At 34.4% G+C, this 23,673-nt stretch overlaps 1 protein-coding gene across 16 annotated transcripts in view; it reads left to right on the top strand.

The window, feature by feature from the left end:
- LOC106054064 (cortactin-binding protein 2-like) overlaps positions 1–23,673 on the top strand; it is a 61,648-nt gene that overhangs the window by 20,407 nt on the left and 17,568 nt on the right. For 15 of the 16 annotated variants that reach the window (XM_056026690.1, XM_056026701.1, XM_056026698.1 and 12 more), the window contains 6 exons: positions 6,786–6,908; positions 12,585–13,763; positions 17,045–17,189; positions 19,904–20,587; positions 22,062–22,161; positions 22,311–22,461. In XM_056026690.1, the coding sequence (XP_055882665.1) occupies positions 6,786–6,908; positions 12,585–13,763; positions 17,045–17,189; positions 19,904–20,587; positions 22,062–22,161; positions 22,311–22,461 (2,382 nt within the window). The remainder of the gene's footprint in view (positions 1–6,785; positions 6,909–12,584; positions 13,764–17,044; positions 17,190–19,903; positions 20,588–22,061; positions 22,162–22,310; positions 22,462–23,673) is intronic. The other variant, XM_056026702.1, reaches the window with a different exon arrangement.

Here is a 23,673-nt window from a genome sequence, read left to right as displayed (position 1 = left end):
TAGACGAACTTCTGCTGATTGTGTTCATAATAAAGGCAGTGACTGGAGGCATGGTTCTAAAATTAAAAAGAGAGAAATAAAATATGTAATTAGCTATTATTACTAATTTAAATGTTTCTTTAAAGTTGAATTATCTTGATTCAAATCAGAATTCAAGTTGTTATTCAAACCTAGACTCTTCTCTTGTTCTAGATTCTATGCAATGTGTAAGCTTCTCTCTTTAGAATCTAGAAGAGTGGATAAGATCTAGACTCTAGAGTACCTAGATTGATAAACTGAAGTTGATCTAGATGTAAACTAGATTTAGCATATTGACTTGTAAGTTTCAGAAATGAATACTATCATAACTTGCAGCTAACCCAAATCTCCCAAAGGGTTCAAATCTGGGATAATTGAGATGATAGGGATAGTCCTGAGATCAGCCTGGGTCCCGAGCCAATACCACATGACCAGTCAAGGAATCTAGATTGTTATGGCTATAATACTTACTAATAGTAAAAGGCTTCTACTAATACTAGATCTAATAGATAGATTTACTAGTCACTAGTAGTTTATAATATATAATATGTTATAATTATTATAGGCCTATTATAAATTTAAATTTACTACTAAATCAAGATATAAATCAAAATAGTCTAGATCTAGATTCTAAAACCAATTCCAACCAAGTAAGCCTACTCTAGAATCTAGATCTAGATATAACTTTTCAAACGTATAATAATTAGATCTAGATCTAATCTACTATATTACTTTAGTCAACTTTAGTTTTAGTGTTACATGTAGAACCTAGAGCTAGTCAGACTAGTCCTAGTGTAAGTTTATTGACTAGGTCACTAGATCTAGCAAGCGGATTTGTTTAGAACTGGATCTAGACAATGTAGTATTCTAATCTACGAATACTCTAATAGTTACTAGATCTAGTAGTACTAGATCTAGATCTAGTCTTCTAGATTTGAGAAAGGGACTCATCGTAAGTCTAGAGTCTAGACAGTTTAGTGATTTAGTTTAGTGACCCATCACATGCATGGATCGCGAAAATTAAAAGTCTCTACCTCTACTAGATCTAGACTATATCTACATCTATTTTCTTTCTGAATCTAATTATAGTTATCCGATTTGTAAAAAAAAGAAAAAACAAGTTTATTGTAATTTATTCTTACCTTGTTTTGTAGCCCAAAATTGTGAAAAAAAAAAAAAAAATGCAGGTGTTAGTCCAAAGAATTGAGTAATAAACTTCACAGGGATGTTGATACACGCGCTGTGCATTGTGGTCTAAAGTTACCCTCCGGTTTCCAAGATGGCCGCCTTGAGACCAATCGAAATAAACCTCTATGTAGTTGACTACCTTTTAGCCAATCAAATGTTACCAAAAACCTTGAGATCTACGTCATTTCTCGTGTTCTAGTTTCTATAATTAGTTTTAGCTTGGAAAACAATCAAGAAAATGACGTAGTACACAGCGCCCTCTTTAAATCGATACCAAATATGATACGGTCGTAGTTAAGACTTATGCATTACTGTGTGTTGAAATTAGTTGAATTTTTCGATTTTTTCAACAAATTTAGATGCCCCCATGGTATTAAAACATGTTTTTAAGTATTAAAATGCAATATTTTAATAATATGAAGTATACCAAGTGATTCTAGACATATTTTGCTATCAAAATATGCAGTTTAAAAAAAATCGATATTTTTGTCCCATATCGACTATTTCATGACCCGTCGACCCCCTTAAGCATTGGAAAGAAAATACCAGAAGATGTATAGTTCAAGATAAATATTTTCGTTCTCTAGCCAAGTTTAAATTTTTTTTTAAATTTAAAAGTTAGAATTGTCAAACTAGTTTTTCCCATGTGGCTGATGAGCTAGTAATTCTTTTGTCAGCGCTATACATCAATTGTTAAATTTATAGGAAAATTTGTTAGAGTTGTTTTTGAGATGAGCGTCCAGGTTCCACCCTCAGCAAAATTTAATGAGCTTGACTAAAAATTGAGAAAAATCAGAATAGGATTTAGCCTTTGAAAATTGCAAACAGAAATTTCAACAATTTAAAAAAAAATGAAATAAAAGAAAATAACAAAGTCAAGATGATAGTGCTATCCCTTTTTAAGATCTAGATGCAGCTAACAAATGGACAGTCATACTACACAAAATATTTGCTATTTCCCTTTTGGTGAACCTCTAAAATCCATTTATTATTAGCCACCTTTGATCAGCTGATTTCTGCTTGTAGTTTACACCCATCATTTCTTATAAATAACTAATAATATAATTAAAACTGCATGTCATTATAAAAAAAAATTGAAACATTTTTTCTTTATTTTTACTAATTGATGTTTTGTTTAAACCGGTAAGGGTATACTTTCCTAAAAGAAATGTGATAGTGATAAAGTTTTATCCTTTGGACCTAACAGTTGCTTGGAAAATAGAACTGCTGTGTTGCATGAACATTCTGACCATAGATAATGTCCAGGCTCTCTTCTCAAACTCCAAAGTTATAGTTGAAGAGAACCTCCAGCTTTTCTTTTTGATGACATTGAATAACATAATGTGACAATTATCCCAGAATTCTTGATAGGGGTAGGCAAAGTTCTAGTGATAATTTTATCACGTGGTAAGATTTTAGAAATCCATAAAAGTTCTGTCCCCAGTGCCTGGCTTCATTGTTAAGAACAAAGCCTAAAAAGCAAGCGCAAAGTCCATGATGCAAAAAAAACAACACATAATGGAATAAAAGAGGAACCCTACTCTTGAACTCTGCATTTGGAATGTCCTGATGTTCTGAACCCATCTCAATGTTAATCAAAGATTTAAGCAATGCTAGAATATCCATATTAAAAAATGATTAAACCAACCAGGTTGAAGGTAACCATAGCTGCTTGCCAAAAATGAAATCATAGTGAGAAATACGAATTTTCTGGCAAGGCTAATTTCAAAGAAAGGAACATGGTGTTGGTTTTACAACCAAGAATATACTGTTGAATGGTGACCCGACAAAATAGCGCAAGACAAAATGGCATGGACTTATATATGATGTGTTTAAAAGTATTGGATTATTTGTAATTTAATGTCCCGGGCAGCATTTTTGTTAATGTCTCTATCCTTTTCAATATTAATAGATCTGAAAGTATGCCGTATTTGCAGAGAATGAGAGTAATTTAAATTCTATATCATTCCCCTTTTTCACTAATGTTTAACATGTATAACTTGCTTAAAATAGAATTTTGAAATGTGGTGATCCCGTTCAAAGATTAGATATATAATGATGTGTATCTAACAGTGTGTTATCATCATTGTGTATACAGTATATTTGTACATAATATTATCTCCGCTTCTAGGAATACTTGTTCTGATTTAATACCTACCCCAGAACATCTCACTCTATAGAGAACCTTTGAAGTAGCCAACGTCATGGAAACATTTTTATCACAAAATAGCAAAGAAATAGCAGCATATAAAGGCTACAGGTAAAGACAAGATAGACACAATTTAGATGGCTCCACACCCTGGCGTTGTTTTGAAAACCATTGCAGCTAAAAATGTACACATGTTTAAAAAAATGCTGTTAGCCTTTTCAATTGTTTCACCTGCCTTTGAAGAATAAAATGAAGCTCGGCCAGATGTTGTAGGGAATTTGAATGACTATTGGGAGGACAACTATATTGGTAGTTAGAGAAAGTTTGTGTGTGTGTGTATAAATCTGACAATTATCTTTGCCTGTTTTCAAAGTACACTTTGAGAATGTAAATAAATGATATATTTTGAGATTATTCATTTTAGCTTATTATAATTTTTACTTACTGTTTGCATATTTATGTTTTAAAATAACAGAATGACTGAAAAATAATGATAACATTAAAACACACAAATATTTGCTCCATTCATATTTTACGATATGTAAGTATTTCTTTCAAAATGACCAAAATATATTTTTTCAGCGGTATTTTGTTTGTGCTATTTTGTCGGCGGTATTTTATTTTGCGGTATTTTGTCAGGGTATCCTGTTGAATACAATGGAACTATCAGCATTGGATGGAAATACTTCTATTACGGTATATTTTGTAGGACTTTGATAAATGCTCATTCTTCCATACTAAGTTCTATTCTACAGTCCATATTTTCTGTCCATCATCGGAAGTATTCCATATACAAACTGGGTTTTTATCTTAGAAATCTCATAACACTTGAAACAGCTTGGTTGGAGATTTTGTTGTTTTGAAAAATAGATCAAATTTGACAAAGGTTACTAAGTTCTGTTCCTTAGACTCCTTTTGTATCAATAACACTACTTTAAAACAAAGGACTGGCACCAATTGGAGCTTTTTATGTATATATGGTTACTACACACTGATCACTCATTGGTATGCTTTAAGATTAATTTGATGCCCAAAGGACCCACCAAACCAATATAAACTAAGCATCCTGCATCAGTGTGAGCAAGATAAGCCAACCAGATCTTCAGATGCAGTTTGCTTCTTTCAAATGCAAACCATGTTTGTGCCAAATGTCCTTAATGAGATTGATAAAATTATAAATCAGATTTACACGACCTGTCCTCAAAGAAAAAGGGGACACAACAATTGTATTCAAAACAGCCTATAAATCCAGTCTGTACACTGAAGAACCTTGAAACAGAAAACAGCACAGCATTGTGTCAATGAGCACTTGGTTAAACTACAGTATTCTTTGTGTCCATTTAGGGTTGAGCTTTCATCTTCTTATGACGTTTGACTAAAAAAAAGGATATTACCCAGAGGTCAGGAATTGGCTCAGAGTTGACTTTCTTCATTGACTCCTCTGTCCAGAGGTCTGCCATCAAATAGATGATCTATTAATTACATCTGACCTGTTTATTGTGTGGTATGACTCCTTGAATATGCAGATGTTCCTTTTTTCCAGTTAAGCTTGATGCAATATTCACAAGATTACTCCATATTGCTACAACTTACTACTACTAACTGTGAGAAGGCCACCACCAGAATGTGCAAATCCTTATGAAGAATGGCGGTGGTTCAGACAGTTCATTGAAGCTTTCTTACATCCTCTCCTCATGCAGTGCTAGTTTGTTAGAATATGCTGTGGAAGCCCATTGGAGGAAATGTTCCTTTTCTCTGTTAGCCTGTTTTGTCTCCCTTAGCCTGTTTTGTCTCCCTTAGCCTGTTTTGTCTCCCTTAATGATGTTTCCTCAATGGTGGCTGACTAAGAGCATCTAGCAAGTAACTCATAAAGGTAACATTAAAGAGCAAGTACCACAATACTTAAAAGAGTGGCTTAGAACTATCCAAAACAAGTCAACACCTTGACTGGTAAAACTAGCACAGACAAGGAGTTGGACTGGTGGCTTAAAAACTTTTTACAAGCTATAAATATTACAAGGTTACAGCTGCTTCTTCCTCTTTGTCACCATTGAGGTTCACCATGAAAGCTCTAGACTTTAGCCTTAAAAACTCAACGACATGAATTATATGGCAGTTGGAAAAGCTCTTGGCAACATTGATATTCCCCCAGGCAAGACAATATTAATGCTTCATACACCTGCTGCTTTAAAGGCAACAAGGAAGGAGTTTAAGGATTTAGGAATAGTGTCTATGCAAGCACAAATCTGACAGAAATGACTGCAACATGTTTTGTGTTATCTCCCCACTTATTTTATGTCCTAATTCTAAATTTAGCTTTCACTAATTAACTATTGATATGATTTTCTCACTAAAAAAAAAAATGAACATCAATCTTTCCAAAGTTTTCAACCTGGTGTATAGAAATTATCTGGAAATTATTCAGGACAAAATAGGCTGCCCACCCTTGATACAGAGAATAGTCGAGTCCTTTTACATTTACATCATGGGATAGCTGAGAGAGTTTTAATCTATGCATCTCTAACATGGGTGTACATTGGCTCAAGCACTCGTTAAGAAAATTTTTTCAAGGCTTATCCATTTTGGATTTGACGAGAACACAGATGGTATTCACCTCTGCTCCAGATTTGATAGAAAATTGCTCACTATCTCTAGATTAATGACAAAAACAAAAGTTTGAACTATCAGAGGCATGCTTTTTGCAGACGATGAAACCACAGACTAATGCCCCAATTTTTTTTATCACTGCAAATATAAATGGCTAAAAGGCTGAAAAAAACTAGCTTGATACCTGATGTCTTCCGTACCACCCACCATCCTTATTGATGAACACCTGCTGTATATTGTAAGTGAGGTCTGCTACCTGGCATCAACAAGCCAAGATGATTCATCCCTAGAATTCAATGTTATAAGCCTTAGTGACCCCCCCTTTTTGGGGGGGTCAATAGGTTTCTTTTCTAGAAAAAAAGTTTTTAAACATGCACTAATGTTTTCCAGTATAGATATTTAATGAACTAAATTTCTGAAATAAATGAATTTACTTGATTTTACATTACTTACAGTATCAAAATAAAAGATGTACTTTTTGATATAATATTTTTATTTTCATGTTTCTATTGGTACCATCAATGTGATCAAAAAATAGACCCAGGCTAAAGCCATTGGATATGATATGGCAAAAAATCAAGGAATTTTAGATTAGAAATTCTTTTTTTAGATTAACTCTCAGAATGACACTGGAATATTTTTTCTTAATAAAAAAAAATGTTTTAAAACATGGCTTAATAAATTTACTTTTATAATGTAAATATTTTTTCTCAGTTTTGACTAAAAAATGTATTAAACTTACTAAAATATCTAAGTATGTTTGTAAATGGAATAGCAACAATGTTTTGCATTTTCCCTAAGTTTAATTACTTAAAATTTTTAGATTGATTTTGAGAAAAGTCAAAACAAAAAGCTAGAGAAAGATTTGAAGAAAGCATTGGCCAGCTTAGAAGAGGAGAAAGCAAATGCTGCCAGACATAAACAAGTGGCAATTATGCTGATTAAGGTACTTGAAAAGTTTTAATTCGCCTTTGTTGTAGTTTATTGTAGTTTGCATATATATGTTTATGTGGCTGGTCTATAAATTGTACTTCTAAGTCTTCAATTAAACTAATTTGAAATGTCATTAAAAATCTGAATAAAAAAAAAAACCACTTATATTATTTTGCAGCAAGAATTTTTTTTTTTACTTTGTTCTCTTATTTCAATCACAATTTCCATGATGTTATAAGATGTACCCCCATATAGATAATCCAGTGTCTCATGTAGGTGTATGTTTAATGTCAATTGCTAACAAATTTAAATGGAAGCTCAAAATCCTTTTTTTTTTTGCTACATATCAACTCACTCTGTCTGTCTGTTAAAAGTTTGTACACATTATTTCTCCTACACCCAACCTTGGATTAAGTTGAACTTTTGCACAATTATTTCTTGTAACTGACAAACCAGGAATCAATAAAATTAATTAATCAATTTAGTTAATTAATTATTGCTAATTAATTATTTTGTTTGTTATAGAATAAGGGAAAGAAATTGTACTTGACTAATGACTGAATTAGCCCCCCCATTATACTTTGTAGGTTGCCACTTAAAAGTTTGAAGCTAACAATAGATAACTTTAAAACCTTCTATTTTCATAAGTGTTTAACTGACAGAGTGGTTATTGTAGTGGCTTGAGGAGGCTTTAGACCACGAGATCAAATTTAGGTTGTTCACCTTTTTTTTTAATAGATGCATTTAAAAAGCGATTACCTAGATACCCCTTTCTTTTTCCCCCAACCCCTTTCCAAGTTGTGCAGACGATAGGATCATAGCGCTTTGGGAAAGCTGTAAACATGAAATTGTGCTTAAAAAACAATTGTTAAAAATATTTATAATCGCAAAGATTTATTATTGTTAGTCTAGGTCTTAAACAAATTTAATTACATGACTGATTCAAACTAGTTGATACTATTACTTTTGTTTTTTAAAAAAGTTTTTAATAATATTTTTATTGTTAGTTAAAATAAACTTTCTTTGATATTATAAAATATCTATTCACGGGCCACCTTCAGTCGTGAAATAACTATGGTTCATCTCAAACACTTTTTCATATGGCTGTGGAGCCCTATTTTGGAGAGACACTCCCGTCCACATATATTGCATGTCAAGGTGGCTTTTGTTTGGTGGTAGAGGAGCTGACCATTTTTCGTGTGGCATGCTTTTCTTCAAGAATCAAGGCCCATGTTTTCTTACTTTCTATAGCTTTCTTGGTCACCGTCTCCAATTAGTGCGGTCTAAGGCTATGTCTTCCCAATGGTCAGTATCAATGTTCACTGATTTTAAATCCCTTTTTATCACATCAATGTAACGGGGTGGGGGCGACCAGTTTTTCATGAGCCAGACGCAAGTTGCCCGTACAGAATGATTTTTAGGATGCGATTGTCTTCCATCCGGCAAACATGTCCGAGCCAGCGTAGGCAGCATTGCCTGAGGACTGTAAAGATGCTGGGAAGGCCCGTTCTCTGTATTACACACTTTTTCTTTCCATGTTATTTTTAAGATCCTTCGAAGGCAGCGCAAGTGGAATGAGTTTAGTTTTCTCTCTTGTCTTTTGTAGGTTATCCACGACTTACTGCCGTACAGTAGCATGCTAAGAATGCATGCTTTGTAGACCTCCATCTTTGGTCGCTGTGGTGAGCTTTTGGTTTTCCCAAACTCTTGTCGGAGTCTAGCGAAGGTTGATGCGCCTTTCCTATGCGTTTTTTTTTCTCTTGTAGATCCAAGGTAGCAGAATTCGTTTACGGCATCTAGCTTGTTATCATCAATGAGCATGGACGATGGTGCTGTAGCAGGTGGTCCATTAATATTAGTTTTCTTTGTGCAAATGGTTAGGCCATACTCTTTGCAAGCCTTAGAGAAGCAGGACATTAATGACTGAAGCTCCTCTTGTGAGTGTGCCACTACCGCTGCCTCGTCCGCGAAGAGCATATCTCTTATGAGGGTGGTTCTGGTTTTAGTTTTGGCCTTCAGTCTGGCAATATTTAGAAGTTTGCCATCAAATCTGGAATAATAATAATAATAATAATAATCTTTATTATCCGTAAGGAAATTTGTCTTACAATTTGTGCATTACACCAAACAAAAAACATTATAACTATAAGAATGATGAAGATATATGCCTTCGGTGGATTTGTCAAATGCATGGTGAATTAGCATTGAAAAGAGTATTCCAGAGAGGTTTGGGGCTGAAGCAGGCGCCGTTGAATTGCACTGTACCCATCATATTTTGGTGGAAAGAGAATAGTATTTAGCAGCTTGGATGGACAGCCTATTAACTGTAAGATTTTAAAGAGGCCTTCTCTGCTGACTAGATCAAAGGTCTTTGTCAGGTCGATCAATGCAATGTACAAAGGTTTTCTTTGCTCTCTGCACTTTTCATGAAGTTGAGTGATGGAGAAAATCATGTCAATTGTGGATCTCCCTGAGCGAAAGCCGCACTGTGATTCTGGATAGACTCGATCAGCAAGTTTTTGTAGCCTGGGAAGAGATTCCCCTATAGTTGTTGCAGTTGCTTATGTCACCTTTGTTCTTGTACAGGGTGATGATCTTTGCTTCCCGCAGATCATGTGGCACAGCACCTTCTTGCCAATATTTGCAGAGCAGTTCATGTAGAGGTTGGCTTAGTGTAGTTTTGCATTGTTTCAGAAGATCTGGAGGGGATGCTGTCACATCCAGTGGCTTTGCCGGCAGCCATGTTGTCTATGGCTTTGTTGAGTTCTAATATGGTGGGTACTTCGTCTACTAGTTCATTCATTGTGGGTAATTGGTTGATAGCGTTAAGGGCTGAGGCATAGACTGAGCTTGTTGTGGCGTAGAGTTCTGAGTAATGTTCTGTGCATTTGTTCACTCTTGTCTGTGATAATTTCCCCAGTAGTTGATTTGAGAGGTGCTGACTTGTTTTGGACAGGTCCGATAGCCTTTTTGATTCCTTCGTACATCCCTCTTATGTTGCCTGCTTGAGCTTGGGCTGTGTGCTGAATATTCTCACTGAGCTCTAGCCAGTATTCATTGGCACAGATCCATGCTGTCCTCTGCACAGTGGCTCTAGCTTCTTTCAGAGTTAACAGATTGCATTGGGTAGGTTTTGCCTTGTATGTAGCGAGTGCATCTCTCTTTGCTCTGATGACAGGTGCTAGTATGGTTGATTTAGAGTCAAACCAATCGTTTGGCTTTGTAAATTTTCTTCCAAAGATGTCCAGGGAAGTATTTTGTATGTTGGACCTGAGGTGTTCCCATTTTTCTGTTGCTGTATTTCCAGAAGCACTTTTGTAGTCACATTCAAAAGATTCCGCAAACTGTTTCTGGACATCAGGGTGGCACATCTTGCTTACATCCAATTGTGGTCTTCCAATCTGCTTGATATGGTGGATTTTTTTAGGGAGAAGATTGATCTTACAACATACCAAGGAGTGATCTGTGTCACAGTCTGCACTGTGATAGGACCTGGTAAGCTTGACAGATTTTAAGCACCATGATTAGATCTAGTTGGTGCTAGTGTTTGGAGCGAGGGTGCCGCCAAGATACTCAGTGCTGTGGTTTAGTCTTGAAATAGGTATAAGTGACACAGAGGGAGTGTAGTGAGCAAACCTCCAGGAGCCTTTGTCCATTTTCATTTACTTTTCTGACACCAAAACACCCAATACAGCTGTCCCATGCAGAGGTTCAGATCCAACGTGTGTATTGAGGTAGCAGAGGATGATAACCTGTTCCATATTTAGGATCTCTCTGAGAGCAGATGAAAGGTTGTCGTAGAACATGTCTTTGGCCTCTGGTGTGGAACTCAAAGTAGGAGCATAGGCATTTATCAAAGCTATGTGTCCAATAGATGTGTTAAGGGCCTAGTGATAGGAGTCTTTCTGAACCGTTAAAATTCAGCTCTACTGTGTTCAGCAGTGGTTCATAACTGCAAAACCAATGCCGAGTCCCCTCAATTCACTTTCGGCTTTGCCTTGCCAGAAGAAGGTGTAGTCTTTTTCACTGACTGAACCAGAGTCAGCTAAACAAGTTTCCTAGAGAGCGGCAATGTCTACTTTGAGCCTGGACATTTTATCATTTATTATTGTTGATTTTCTGGCATCTTCTATGTCTGGTAAGTTTACATTAAGTCCAGTTTGTAAAGTACGCACATTCCATGTGCCCAATTTAAGAGTGGAGCTCCTCTTTTTTTTCTTCATGTCAACTGGTACATTGGCTTTGTGCCAGCTTTTCAGATTTTGTCCTATCCTTGTGTACCCAAACGAGGAAGACAGGCATGACAGAACAGCACCTCAGTGACTGGGGCCTGCCCAGCTTAAGGCTGGCAGTAGCTATCCATTGGGATCCTAGGATGCCTCCCACTGACGAAAGTGGCCCCTGGCGCTCTGCTCTACGTCAATTGAGTATTTGAGCTTATAGCCGGTAACTGCCACTTCCTGTGTTTTGCCGACGCCAAAGGCTTTGAGTAAGTGAGATGAAAGCCTGGGCATTGTCTATGGTCGGAACGATGTCACCCACACAGCAGTTCCCCCCTCTCCACGCAGCTGATGAGACCAAAGGAACGGAATATTCGATACAGTTTGGGATCAGTAGCGCAGCAGGCTCTGCCAGTCTGTAGTACAGTGTGCAGCAATCTGCCTAATGGTCACCAGCTCCTGATTTTTCCTCAGGGTTGTCTCCCGAAGCATTTTTCCTCAGGGTTGTCTCCCGAAGCCTTGCCTTAACTATAGACTTTTCATATTGGTATAATATTATTTAAAACATATTTAAATACACTATGTTAATAGAATTTTTAATTCAACCACTGAGTATCCAAATATGTATCCTCTTTTATCAGCATGTTCTTGTTCAAGCTCCACCTGTACACTTAAAAAATTACATCATTCTCAAAAAAATTTCTACTCAGATTAAGCTATTACATCATTCCGAAAATTTTATAAATTCACACCTCATAACAGATGACTTTTATTTTTTTTCAATTTTGTTACTAGTCATCTTGGTACACGTCATCTGTCTTCTCTTACTTACTTATTACTTACTACATGCATGTTCATGGGCAATGAATTGTCCTTGCTTGTTTCTAAAAAGTGAGTTACATACTAGTTTTTGGTTGTTTTGTATCTCTCATGGTTTGATACTAGTTTTTGGTTGTTTTGTATCTCTCATGGTTTGATACTAGTTTTTGGTTGTTTTGTATCTCTCATGGTTTGATACTAGTTTTCGGTTGTTTTGTATCTCTCATGGTTTGATAGTTTTTGGTTGTTTTGTATCTCTCATGGTTTGATACTAGTTTTTGGTTGTTTTGTATCTCTCATGGTTTGATACTAGTTTTTGGTTGTTTTGTATCTCTCATGGTTTGATACTAGTTTTTGGTTGTTTTGTATCTCTCATGGTTTGATACTAGTTTTTGGTTGTTTTGTATCTCTCATGGTTTGATACTAGTTTTTGGTTGTTTTGTATCTTTCTTACATTCATCTGATTATAATAGTTATTTGGATTTTTACTTTTATCAATACTTGTAAATATAATGGTTTTTTTTTTCATAATTTTTATTTTTAGCATTCCCAAGAGTTTTGAATTTTTTAAATTTTAGATTCATTAAATTTGATGATCATGTAACATTTTTTTTTCGATGGTAATATTTTTTTCTATATTCTTATTACAGGAACGTAAAAATTTAATTGAACGAATAGTTGCTGAAAACCATCTGCGTGATGAGATGGAAAATGCCTTAACAGATGGAAAATCTAAAATTCAGAGTATGGCAGAAGGCTTGGCTCAAGAAAGTAAAAAATCTCTGAAAATGGAAGTTGCCTTGGATAAACAAAGCTGTAAATTTGATACTGAAAGAGAAGCTTTAAGACTTAGATTGCAGGAAGAAGAGAAACAGACCAACATGTTGCGAGCAGAAGTTGCTTGCCTTTCTAAACAATTAGAGAGTTTACAATTGCAGGTTCGCAACAGTACTTCATCACCAATAGCTTCACAGTTAAGATCAAGTGTATCACCAGCCAGAACTACCAATTCTTCTTCTGCTAGATCCACAGCCTTGACCGGAGGGGTTTTATCTGCTTCTGCTGGGCTAGCATCTCAATCTGTAAGTTCAGGTCCTAATACTCCTCCTCCCCAGGGTCCACAGCCATCCTCCGTAGCATCAAGTGTGAGACCTGGTGCTAATCTTTATCCAGCCCATGGTCTTACTAAGGTGTATACATCTCCACCAGGATCTAAAGGAGCTGAAGGGATTAGAATGAATTCCAGTTCACCAGAAAAAGAAACATACAAACCAGATGTTTCTCCTGTTGGAAATGTTATACGAAGAAATACTGGGCAAGTAGGTATGCGTTTAGGTACAGTTGGTACAATAGAAAGATTAGAAGTTGATGTAGGATCGGGATCAAGAATGGTAAATATTTTACCTAGTTCTTCAGTAACAACACATGGTGCAGGGAAGATTTCATTTCATGTTGCAAGCAGTGGATCACAAAATTCTGGTCAAACTCCAATGAGAAAGACAGCTGCTTTTAGTCCAACTAACACATCTGCAGTAGGAAGAGGGGTACCACCACCTTTACCCCCAAATAAGCCAAATTTTGTCTCACCTTCTTCAAGCACTAGCAAACCTTGTCCTCCTCCTAAAGTGTCTGTACTCCAAACTTCTGGACAGGATCATCATTACTCCAGCCCAGCAGGTAAAACCACTGCTCAACAGTCTCAGCGTTCAGTTCAGATTCCTGTCACAGTAGTAGGTGGATCCAACCAGCCATCACCATCTGGTTCAGTAGCCAGTGTTCGTACACAGGTCAGAGAAACATCTCCATCAGCGGTGAGGAAATCATCACAGGTTTGTGTCAATGCCAAATGACTGCTTGCTCATAAATGTTAAGATGCACAAGAAAAGTCTACACATGAACGACACACTACTAACAGCACTCTCTCATTCTTTTATCATCAGACATTCAATAGATAATTAGAAACCCTTTTTTTTTATTTTGCCTGTACTCAAAAAAAAAAAAATCTATTGCATATTTCAGTACAATCCCTTTCTAAAAGGAATGAATCAGCTTTTTGTGAAATCTTTTTTTTTTTAAGAAATCCTTTGGCTCGAATGGACTTAATACACATTTCCTGTTCCTATCTCAACCAATGGCTGTGGTATTGGAAAATTAGTTAAGGAAATAGAAAATTAATAGCATTTCTGAACCTTTGTACTGAATAATTTGTATAGATCTTATTTGCACAGTTGTGTCATTTTTTTTTACCATCAATTTATGGATTTAGAACAAAGTTTTGTTTAAAACAAATATTAATTGCACTTGTGTGTTACAAATATTTTTTAAAGCATGTTACTTTATTTTTTTATATACTTTAAAGCATGAACTTTTACTATTGGGAAACCAAGTTTATATTTATGATGTAATTTCATTTTATGTGCAATTTGTTTAAATTTTAAGATATTCTAGAACTGTTTTTATAACCACAAGTATCTAGTATTTGGCCTTTTTGTGCTGCCATTTTGACTGCAACTGTTTTGGCACTGGATATAGCAGCAATAATAATAATAATAATTTTAATAATAATCTTTATTATCTGTAAGGAAATTTGTCTTACAATTTGTGCATTACACCAAACAAAAAACATTATAACTATAAGAAACCAAAATGTACATGTATAATTATAAAAACAAACAAACTTTTAGTGCTGCCTTTAAAGAAAAATATATGTGAAGATTTTTAAAAATAAATGTTGAATTTGATATTAAAAATAAATCAATGGCCTGAACTTAAGAATGATCCATCACTTTTTCTTGAACTTTATGCATCTATTCATATTTTCACATGATATCATCACCTCAGAAGAAATATAAGTATAGCATTTAAAATATAAATTACTGGTACCTGCATGCTTTTTTTTTTTTACAAAACGTTTTCAGCTAATGAGATGAGGTAGTTAATGTATAAGATTGAATCACTCCTGGATTTTGTGTCAAAGTAGCAGGATCCATGTTGAAACATAGTAAGAGGCAGTAAAATTATTAAAATTTATTTGCATTGTGATAGCTATGAAGTGTAATGAACTTTCACTACATCTCCAGATTATAAGTTAAAAAAAAAGGTGGATATTCTCTATTATAGGCATGCCAACTATGATACATATAGTTAACTCTCAACTAAACATGTTTGATCTTATTTGGTTGTAATGAAAATGTTTCAGTTTCAGCAAGGTAAAGATTACACATAAAGCACATCCTGATATTGTTACAACTTTAGTATCAATCATTCAGAGAAATTCTTATTATTAGCAATGCAAACTTACAAAGAAATAAAGAGCTTATCTTTCATGTTTTTTGTATGTCCATTCAACCAGTGGTACTGATCAACTAGTGACTTCTTCACTTGGAATAACAATCAGAAAAAGGGCTGTTATAACTTCAAATATCCCATCTGTCATTTTAAATAGCTCTCTGGCAAAAACTTGAACAGTGCATGTGAAATTCTACAAAAAAAACCCACTATAGTTTGTTAGAGAAGACAAAGAATGAGATAAAAAACAAAAACCATTACAATAATAGAGGTGAAGAATCTGAAGCTCAATATAAATGAACAAAAATGTAAACAACATCAGTACCCATAGAATATAAGTTTACAATAAGTTTATAAAAGAGAACTCAATGCAATTATAAGAACCTTCTTCATCCAAAACATACACACATCTAAAATATATATATGTAAAGTGCCTAATAGTTTCCTGCAAAGTTCCAGTGCTAAAATGTTCAGCACCAAAACAGCTGCATCAAAATGATTTGCTTGAGCATGTCATCCCTAGAAGTCTACATGCAGAACATGTTTAGTCTTGGAAACAATCTTTTTTAGTGAATGGCGTTTACAAATATGTCTAGTTTTGAATATATTAAGTGCAGGTCGTCAAGTCTGTTTATCTATTTTAATGAATCTCTTACTGTTCAACATTATTTTTTTAATGTTGGTGCTTTAAATGTTCATTTTCAAGTGTCATCAGCTCAAGTGTGCAATTTTTGTCTTCAGCATTAGTTGTTATTCTAAATACACAATTTGTTGTCTGCCAACTGGGGTTCATATATATATATATATATATATATATATATTTTTTTTTACAAATCAGTTTGAGTTCTGTTGATTATTGTTGTATATATTTGATGTCACTCTCTTGTACAAGCTTACTATGTAGCACCCGAGTCATTTTAGAAATAGGCTCAACTGTTTTCAAAAAAGACTTTCTCACTTAAAATAAAGAAAATCTATTATTGTTGAAAGAGATCACCACCAAGGGATCAAATCATTGTTGTTTCTTAACGTTCTTTGAACTTGTTACTTATGAATCTCATTTTGAGGAATGTTTTAGCACTAGTGTTCTGGGAATTGTCATAGGTTGTGCTTCATTTTGATAAGTTCATGGTAGTGTGAAAGTGTGCTTGGTTTCATCCGAATGATTACAAATATTTATTAGTTTAAAACTAAGCTAACCATGTTTCTATTGATTCATATTTGTTTCATCTGCCACTTAAACACTATCACACTACCATTCATTGATATTTATTTTATAAAAAAAAAAAAAAAATTTGGTATTTGTTATTATGCACACACAGCTCAGGTGACTTACATTAAATGTATCTTGACATTAGCAGACGTCTTGAAACATATCAATCTCTAGCTGGTCTAATGTAATCAAGACATTTTTTGTGTGAAAAAATGAACTGTGGACTGGAGACAGTGCACCTCTACGTGTTGGATGAAAAATTCCATCTTGTTCTACAACTATTTGGACACATCTACTTCAGCTTCATTGGATCTCATCAATGTTTCATTTCTTTGGAAGTACTCACATCATTTAGTGGAGCATTTAGTATTAGAAGTATGAACATGTTCCTTGAGTGAACATGAACAAACAGATTTTATTATGTGCACTCTTGCTTATTTTAAGTTATCTAATAGAATTTTTGTTCAAACTAATAGTCTATGAAATGCTTGTTTTATAATTTATAGATCTGTTTAATTGCATTAGGGTACATCTTGAATTTTGTTAAAATATATGTTGTTTTATGTTTGGTTTATGTGCATGCTGCATGTGCTTGCTATCTCCTTCCAGCCTCTTGTTGTGGTTAGCACCCCCTCACAGCATCCATCTTGTGCAGCTACTAGTGTTGCTGCTACCAGCTCTAGCTCGAGTCACCTCGAGTTTTTGGGTCTGGAAATGGCCAACTTGCAGAATGTCTTGGCTACTATGATGTCAGGTGAGCTTTCAAACATTCCTGCATGCTAGCGCTTTTTAGTAAGCATTGCTTTCACAAATAGAATATTTTCTGCATGCTTTAAAGTTAGCTAGATATTTTTTATTTTGGGTTGGCTCTTAAGTTCATAAATTATAGTTATAGAAAGAACCTTTGAAACAAATCAACAGTTAATGTTTACACAAAAGACATAGAGACAACCCCCCCCCCCCCTTTTGTTCTTTGTCCAGGTGTCTATTTTCTTGGACTTGGATATAGTTTGTGTATTATACGTGTCATGTTTTTCAACAAGCTCTTTACCATTTTTATAATGAGACATATCTATGTATTCTAACATGTACATATTGTAATATAATTTGATGTCTAAAGTAGATTCATTCATAACATTTAATAGTCAAACTAGAGATATTCAATGAGTAGCTAATGGCCTCAGTTTTGTTGTAGAAAAGTTTTTTTTTGCTACAGAGTAAAGACAAAAATCATTTGATTAAGCTGGTGGCTGATTTCTGCAAAATATCAGTGCTTCCCTTATTTTGTATCCCTGTATATTTAGTGTGATACATCATAAAATGTACACATTATCTGATAATCTTTGTTATATACATTCAATAGTTGTACTGTTAATATTTTTAGTGTTACAATGTTGTATACTTATGTAGATTTTAAATATCTGCTCAATTACAACTACACACATCATGACTAGGTCATTAAAAGATAGGAAGATTATTAATCATCAAACAGTTCATACACATGAATATCATTTACCTGGAACACTCAAGGTGATAAGAGAGTTGTATAATATTTAAATTCAACATGCCAAAACATGAAAGTTAAAATCATTCATACAATGTTTTTTTTTTTTTTTTTTTTTAAATAAAAAATGATAGGTACTTAATGTTGCCACCACTTACTTTTATAACCAATGAACTTGATGCATTTATGTGATAGACATATTTCTACTGTTAAAGTATATGCCAGTATTTTAAAATGTTTTTTTCCGTGTGTTAGTCACATTACAATATTGAATAGTGGGCTGTTGTAATTAAGTTTAATGTAACTATTTAGTTTACCACCCTTCAAAGCATGGAAGAACTACCACAATTTTATGTATAGCATTTTTTTTTATTCTAAGGCATGACATTGCATAGCTTCTCCCTCCCTTTTATTGTATTTTATTAGTTTTATGATTGAGACCTTGAACGTTCTAGGATATGAATTGTTTGGTGAACTTCTGAAAAATAAGTTGCTAAACCTCCAGACCAGCATATCATGTTGAGCTGACATCTCTGTTTAAAATAGCATAATTAAATTTTATCATTTAAAATAGTTTAAATTAAATACATTTAAAACTAAGTAATACATAGCATTTATTTTTCTGTCTTTGTTGTCTGAATGGTTATAAAAATTTATAACAAATTCACCACTAATTCATTTCAATCACTTCATTCATTTGGTAGAATACACTGTGGACAGATGAAACAAAAAATCTCTCTATCTGTGAATGAAATGTAAAGTGATTATCAACTCTAATGACTTCTTAATATCTGACACCTTGTTTAATGGGTGATGTACTCTTGCACTCCCTTACTCCCTCTAACTGAACAGGTCTGGTTGAGGTGGAAATCACTAAATAATTGATGTGACACTTGTTGTAATGAGCAGTTGACTTTTGTTACCTTTAATTATGTTTGTACATAACTAACATCTTTGAGTAGTTTTTTTTTTTGTTTAACATTTTCACTAAAAAACAATTAATATATTGTTTTCTTGCTATGAACTCAACCATTATAGTTAGTGCATGATGATGTGTGCAAAGTATAACATTGGGGAAACCATGTACATGTCTGTATGTTCAACTGATGTGCTGTGCCATACACAGTCATCTTCTCTTGCTTGTTGGATAGATTAATTAGACTTGATTATTTTTTAACAAAATCAAATTCATAATGTGCAATAAATTTCATCCAAAGTCATTTTCTTCTTCTTGAATGTTAACAATGTTCTGTGTGGTGTTGAATGAATGAGAAAATGTCTCCTTCAACAGAATTCTGTGAAACCTCTTCACTGAGTGAAGCTTCACTCTTCACTTACTTGTGTGAACATTTGATGAAATTAGCTGATTAAGATAAATCTGAAATATTTCAAACCATAATCATATAATTGAGGGCCACTAATCTGAATGATATAAAAAACAACAACAACTGGACTATGTTTCTTGAAGCCCATCATCTTCATTTCCACCACTTTCACCTATCCATTAGTCTGTTAAACCATTGGGGCACCACACAACTGTCTTTTGCCTTAAGTAGAATCTCTTCCAGTGACATGTCTGACCACTCTTCGATGTCTTCCCATCGCTTTCTTTGTCTGCCTCTTCTTTTTTCAGATAGTTTTCCCTGAAGGAAGGTCTTTGTGAGCCCTGAGGACTTTGTGATATGGCCATAAAGTTTTAGTTTGCATTTTTTGACAGTGGTCAGCAGGTCATGATCCTGTTCCGAATCTCCTTATATTACACATTTAATCTTAAAGTCAAATCAATTCGAAGGGCTATTGTTTTTGCATAGAAAGCTTTAGCAAATGTTATCAAACTCCATGTAGAAGGTAAAGGTGTAGTTGACCTAAATATTTATGTGAAATATTGTTTAAAAAATATTATGTAGTTATAAATTTTAAATCCTTTTTTTTTTCTCCCTTCCTAAAACTGTCCAAACCTAAAGGTAAAACCAGTGCGTGTAATACACATGTGAACAGACCAGGAACCTTAAGTCTTCTTACTTCTAACTCTTCTTCACATTCAAGTAAACCTATGGCTACAGAAACAAGTTTGGCTAGAAATAAACAAAATCTTAATGGCGATTCATTTTCAGTAGAAAATACAAATAGTCTAAGCTTCACCACAGATACACAAATAAAGATTAGAACTCAGAATTTTTCTTCTGCAAATAGTTACACTGAGCAAAACATTCCATTGTCAGAGGTCACATGTAACACAACAGATTACAACATTCCTCATCATGTTCAAAATGATTACTTAGAACCTGTGCAGCAAAATGTATCCTTGTCTAGTTCTACATCTTACACAACAGGAGGCTACCAATCTCAGCCTCAGCCTGTAATCAATGTACCACCCTCATCAACATATAGAAACATTCCAAGATCTAGGTCACCCACAAAGTCTCGCACTTCTTCTTTTCAAAAACTCTCTGTTCCATGCAAACCCAGTCATAGCACATTCTCCAGTCTGTCTCACTCTGTGGAAGATCCTCCAGTGCACCAGCTTTCTACCAAAGGAGATGCTTCAGCTCTGGAACAGCTACTGTGCTCATGCCCTTCCAGTGTTAACATGGTGGTAAAAGATAATAGTACTGCACTTCACAGAGCTGCTGAACAGGATCAAGACAGTAAGTGATTTATTTTATGCTATTCAATCTACTTAATAAAACATTTAAATGTTCTTCCACCTTTATTTTATGGTACTCATTCTACTAAATCAACAAAACATTTAAATGTTTTTCCACCTTTATTTTATGGTACTCAATCTACTTAATCAACAAAACATTTAAATGTTTTTCCACCTTTATTTTATGGTACTCAATCTACTTAATTATCAAAACTTTCAAATTTGAAGTAAATGTACTTTTAAGTTCTTTAGATTGAAGGATGTTTTACAATACCTCTATTGAAGTCATGTAGGGAGGAACCTGGATGGTGATCTCAAAAACGGCTCTAACAATTTTTCTAGAAACTTAACAGTTGATATATATCACTGAGAAAAGAATTACTAGCTCATTGGTCACATGGGACATTAACATTTTTAAAGTAAAAAATGAAATTAATTTAAATTAGGTTTGAGATCTAGATCTAAACTAGATCCAACATCATTTGAAATAACTATTGCTTTCAGGAATTTCCAAATGCAAGGCTTTTTACAAAGCTTATATCAACTCACTCTGTCTGTCTGTGTGTCTGTCTGTCTGGCCAAAAGTTTGTACACATTATTTCTCTGACACCCAATCTTGGATCAAGTTGAAATTTTGCACAATTATTTCTTTTACCTGAAATACAAGAATCAATAAAAAATTAGTCAATTAACTATTTGTAATAAATTACTTTGTTTGGTATCTCAAACAAGGGAATAAAATAGAACTTGACTGAAGTGGTGGTATAAGCTATATTAGGCTGCTGTCTCAGGCTTAGTGAACATAAACATGAAATAGAAACAAGAGATAACTATGTTCATAGACTCTACTCTAGTAGAGTGGTTACCACCTTGGCTTGCGAAGCCTAAGAAGTAGGCTTTAGCTCACAACTTTGAATTCAGGTCATTCCCTTTTTTTTTATATTTATTTTTATAAATGCTTTTTTATTGTTACAAATTTAATTACATGACTGATCCAAACTTATTTATAAAAGTAGGCTTAATATAAACTTTTGTTTTTTAAAAAAACATTTTTTATGTTTTTCTTTTCTGACTGAAGAGTTAATGTTCAGGAAAATTGTGTGCATTGTCTTTGAAGTCTAAATGCTTATCATTGGAATATTATAAAGTTTACTAGATCTATATATTCGTTTAACCAGGATTCTTTCTCTGGGAGAAAGGGGGCCATGGGTTAAAAAATGTTCCATTGTTTATTAATCTAACATTCATTAATTTTTAAGAGAAAAACAAGTTGCATATAGGAAGTATTGTCTTTTTAAAAAAGTATTTTAATGTTTTTCTTGTTTTAAACATATTTTGATGATAGTTTAAAAATCTATTTTAAAATGCTCAATGCAGACTCAAATTTAATCTAATGCTATGAATAGAAAAAAAAGTATTAAAAAAGATATGGTGTTATTAGCCTTGTATATTCATTCACTTCTTTTTGTTGCTAGTTTGCCTAAAGTTGCTTTTAGAAAAAGGAGCTAAGCCAGATTGTTTTAGAGATGATCAAATGACTCCTTTGCATATTGCAGCCTTGAAAGGATATGCTAAGTATGATATTTTATGTGCCTTAAGTAAATATAGAATAATAGTCTTTTAGCACATGTGGTTTGCTTTATTTTAATATCCATATCTAACATAACTATTATTAAAACATTTGCAATTTTTCCCATTTGTTAAGAACATATCTCTCACTATAGGTGCGTTGAGGTTTTATTGACAAATGGAGCACAAGTCAATTTACTAGCACAAAAGAAACAAACTGCTCTCCATTTAGCTATCAAAGGAGGTCATGCAGAATGTTGTGATATGCTTATAAGATATAATGCAGACATATTGTTAACTGACCAGGTTGGTAAAATTGATGCTGTATAATTAAAACATTTTCTATTATGGTCTCTTCAAGTTCATGCTCATTATATCAGCTAGTTCCTAAGGATTTTAGGTCTTCTTAGAAGGTGCGACACCATATTAGATGCAGATACCCTTATTGTCTTTTTGGCCACTTTCAATGACTCATTGAATGGTGGGTAGCGTGATCGAGAGTCCAAGTGGGCTTGAACTTGGCTTGGCTTGGCTACCTAGAAGGGGGCTCGAGGTTCGACACCCGACTCGGGCAGAGTTGTGTTTACTGGGCGCCTAAAGGCAGCACGGAAAACCAACTCCTAGATACCCCCTCCCCCCCACTGGTCAACAAATGAGATTGGACCTAAAACGCTCTGAGCATGCTATAAGCATGAAAGTAGCGCTATAGAAAAGCTATATTAATTTTTTTTAAATTCATCACTAATTCTCTCATTTGAGTGGACGAAAAAAAAGGACCATTTACCCTGTTATTACTTACAGTGTGCTTAAAACAACTAAGGACCTGTTATGGGAACGCAGTGATGGGACTATTCCTGAAATATACTGAAATCAGAAAATTTCATTGGATCTAATATTTTCTAATATTTCTTGGTGCACCCCGCTTTAAAAAAAAATCACAGTTGCTTATTTAAAACATTCCTTCTAGTTGTTTGAGAGATATGTAATTAACCAGTTAAAGCATCAATGACAATGTCTTCGATTATTAAGAGGATAAGGATAATTGCAAACCCAGTTGCGACATGCATATTTTTCTACATCTGATGCAGACAAAGCCATTGTCCCATTGTCCGCCAGGGGTCTATTAAAGTTTTCTTTGCATCTTTTTCCTCTACAAGGGCTTCCCTCTGATGCTCAAATGTGTGTCTTTGTGAAAGCTCTCCAACTGTCTCTTTCAGAAGCCATCTGCTGCCAGCTACTTTCCACTATGCCAGTGAGGGCAAAATGTCACTTGGGTTGATCTTTAAAGTGCTTAGGGAAGCAACTTTGTTACCCCATCCCTCTTTAAGCTTGTCAAAAAAAAAGATCACTTTTGGCATGCGGTGGTCCCCCATACGGGAAAAGTGTCCTACTCAGCACAGCTTTTGAATGGAAAGTAGTGCTTCTATACTTTCCACACCAGCCTCTTCTAGAACATGGTTATTTGTAGGGTAGTCCTGCCAGCATATGTCCATTGTAGAGCAGAGGCACCTTCTAAAG

This window comes from Biomphalaria glabrata, chromosome 4 (assembly GCF_947242115.1).
Source record: "Biomphalaria glabrata chromosome 4, xgBioGlab47.1, whole genome shotgun sequence".
NCBI lineage: Eukaryota > Metazoa > Mollusca > Gastropoda > Planorbidae > Biomphalaria > Biomphalaria glabrata.
The sequence above is the reverse complement of the archived record's forward strand: the minus strand, read 5'-3'. Positions and strand labels throughout refer to the sequence as shown.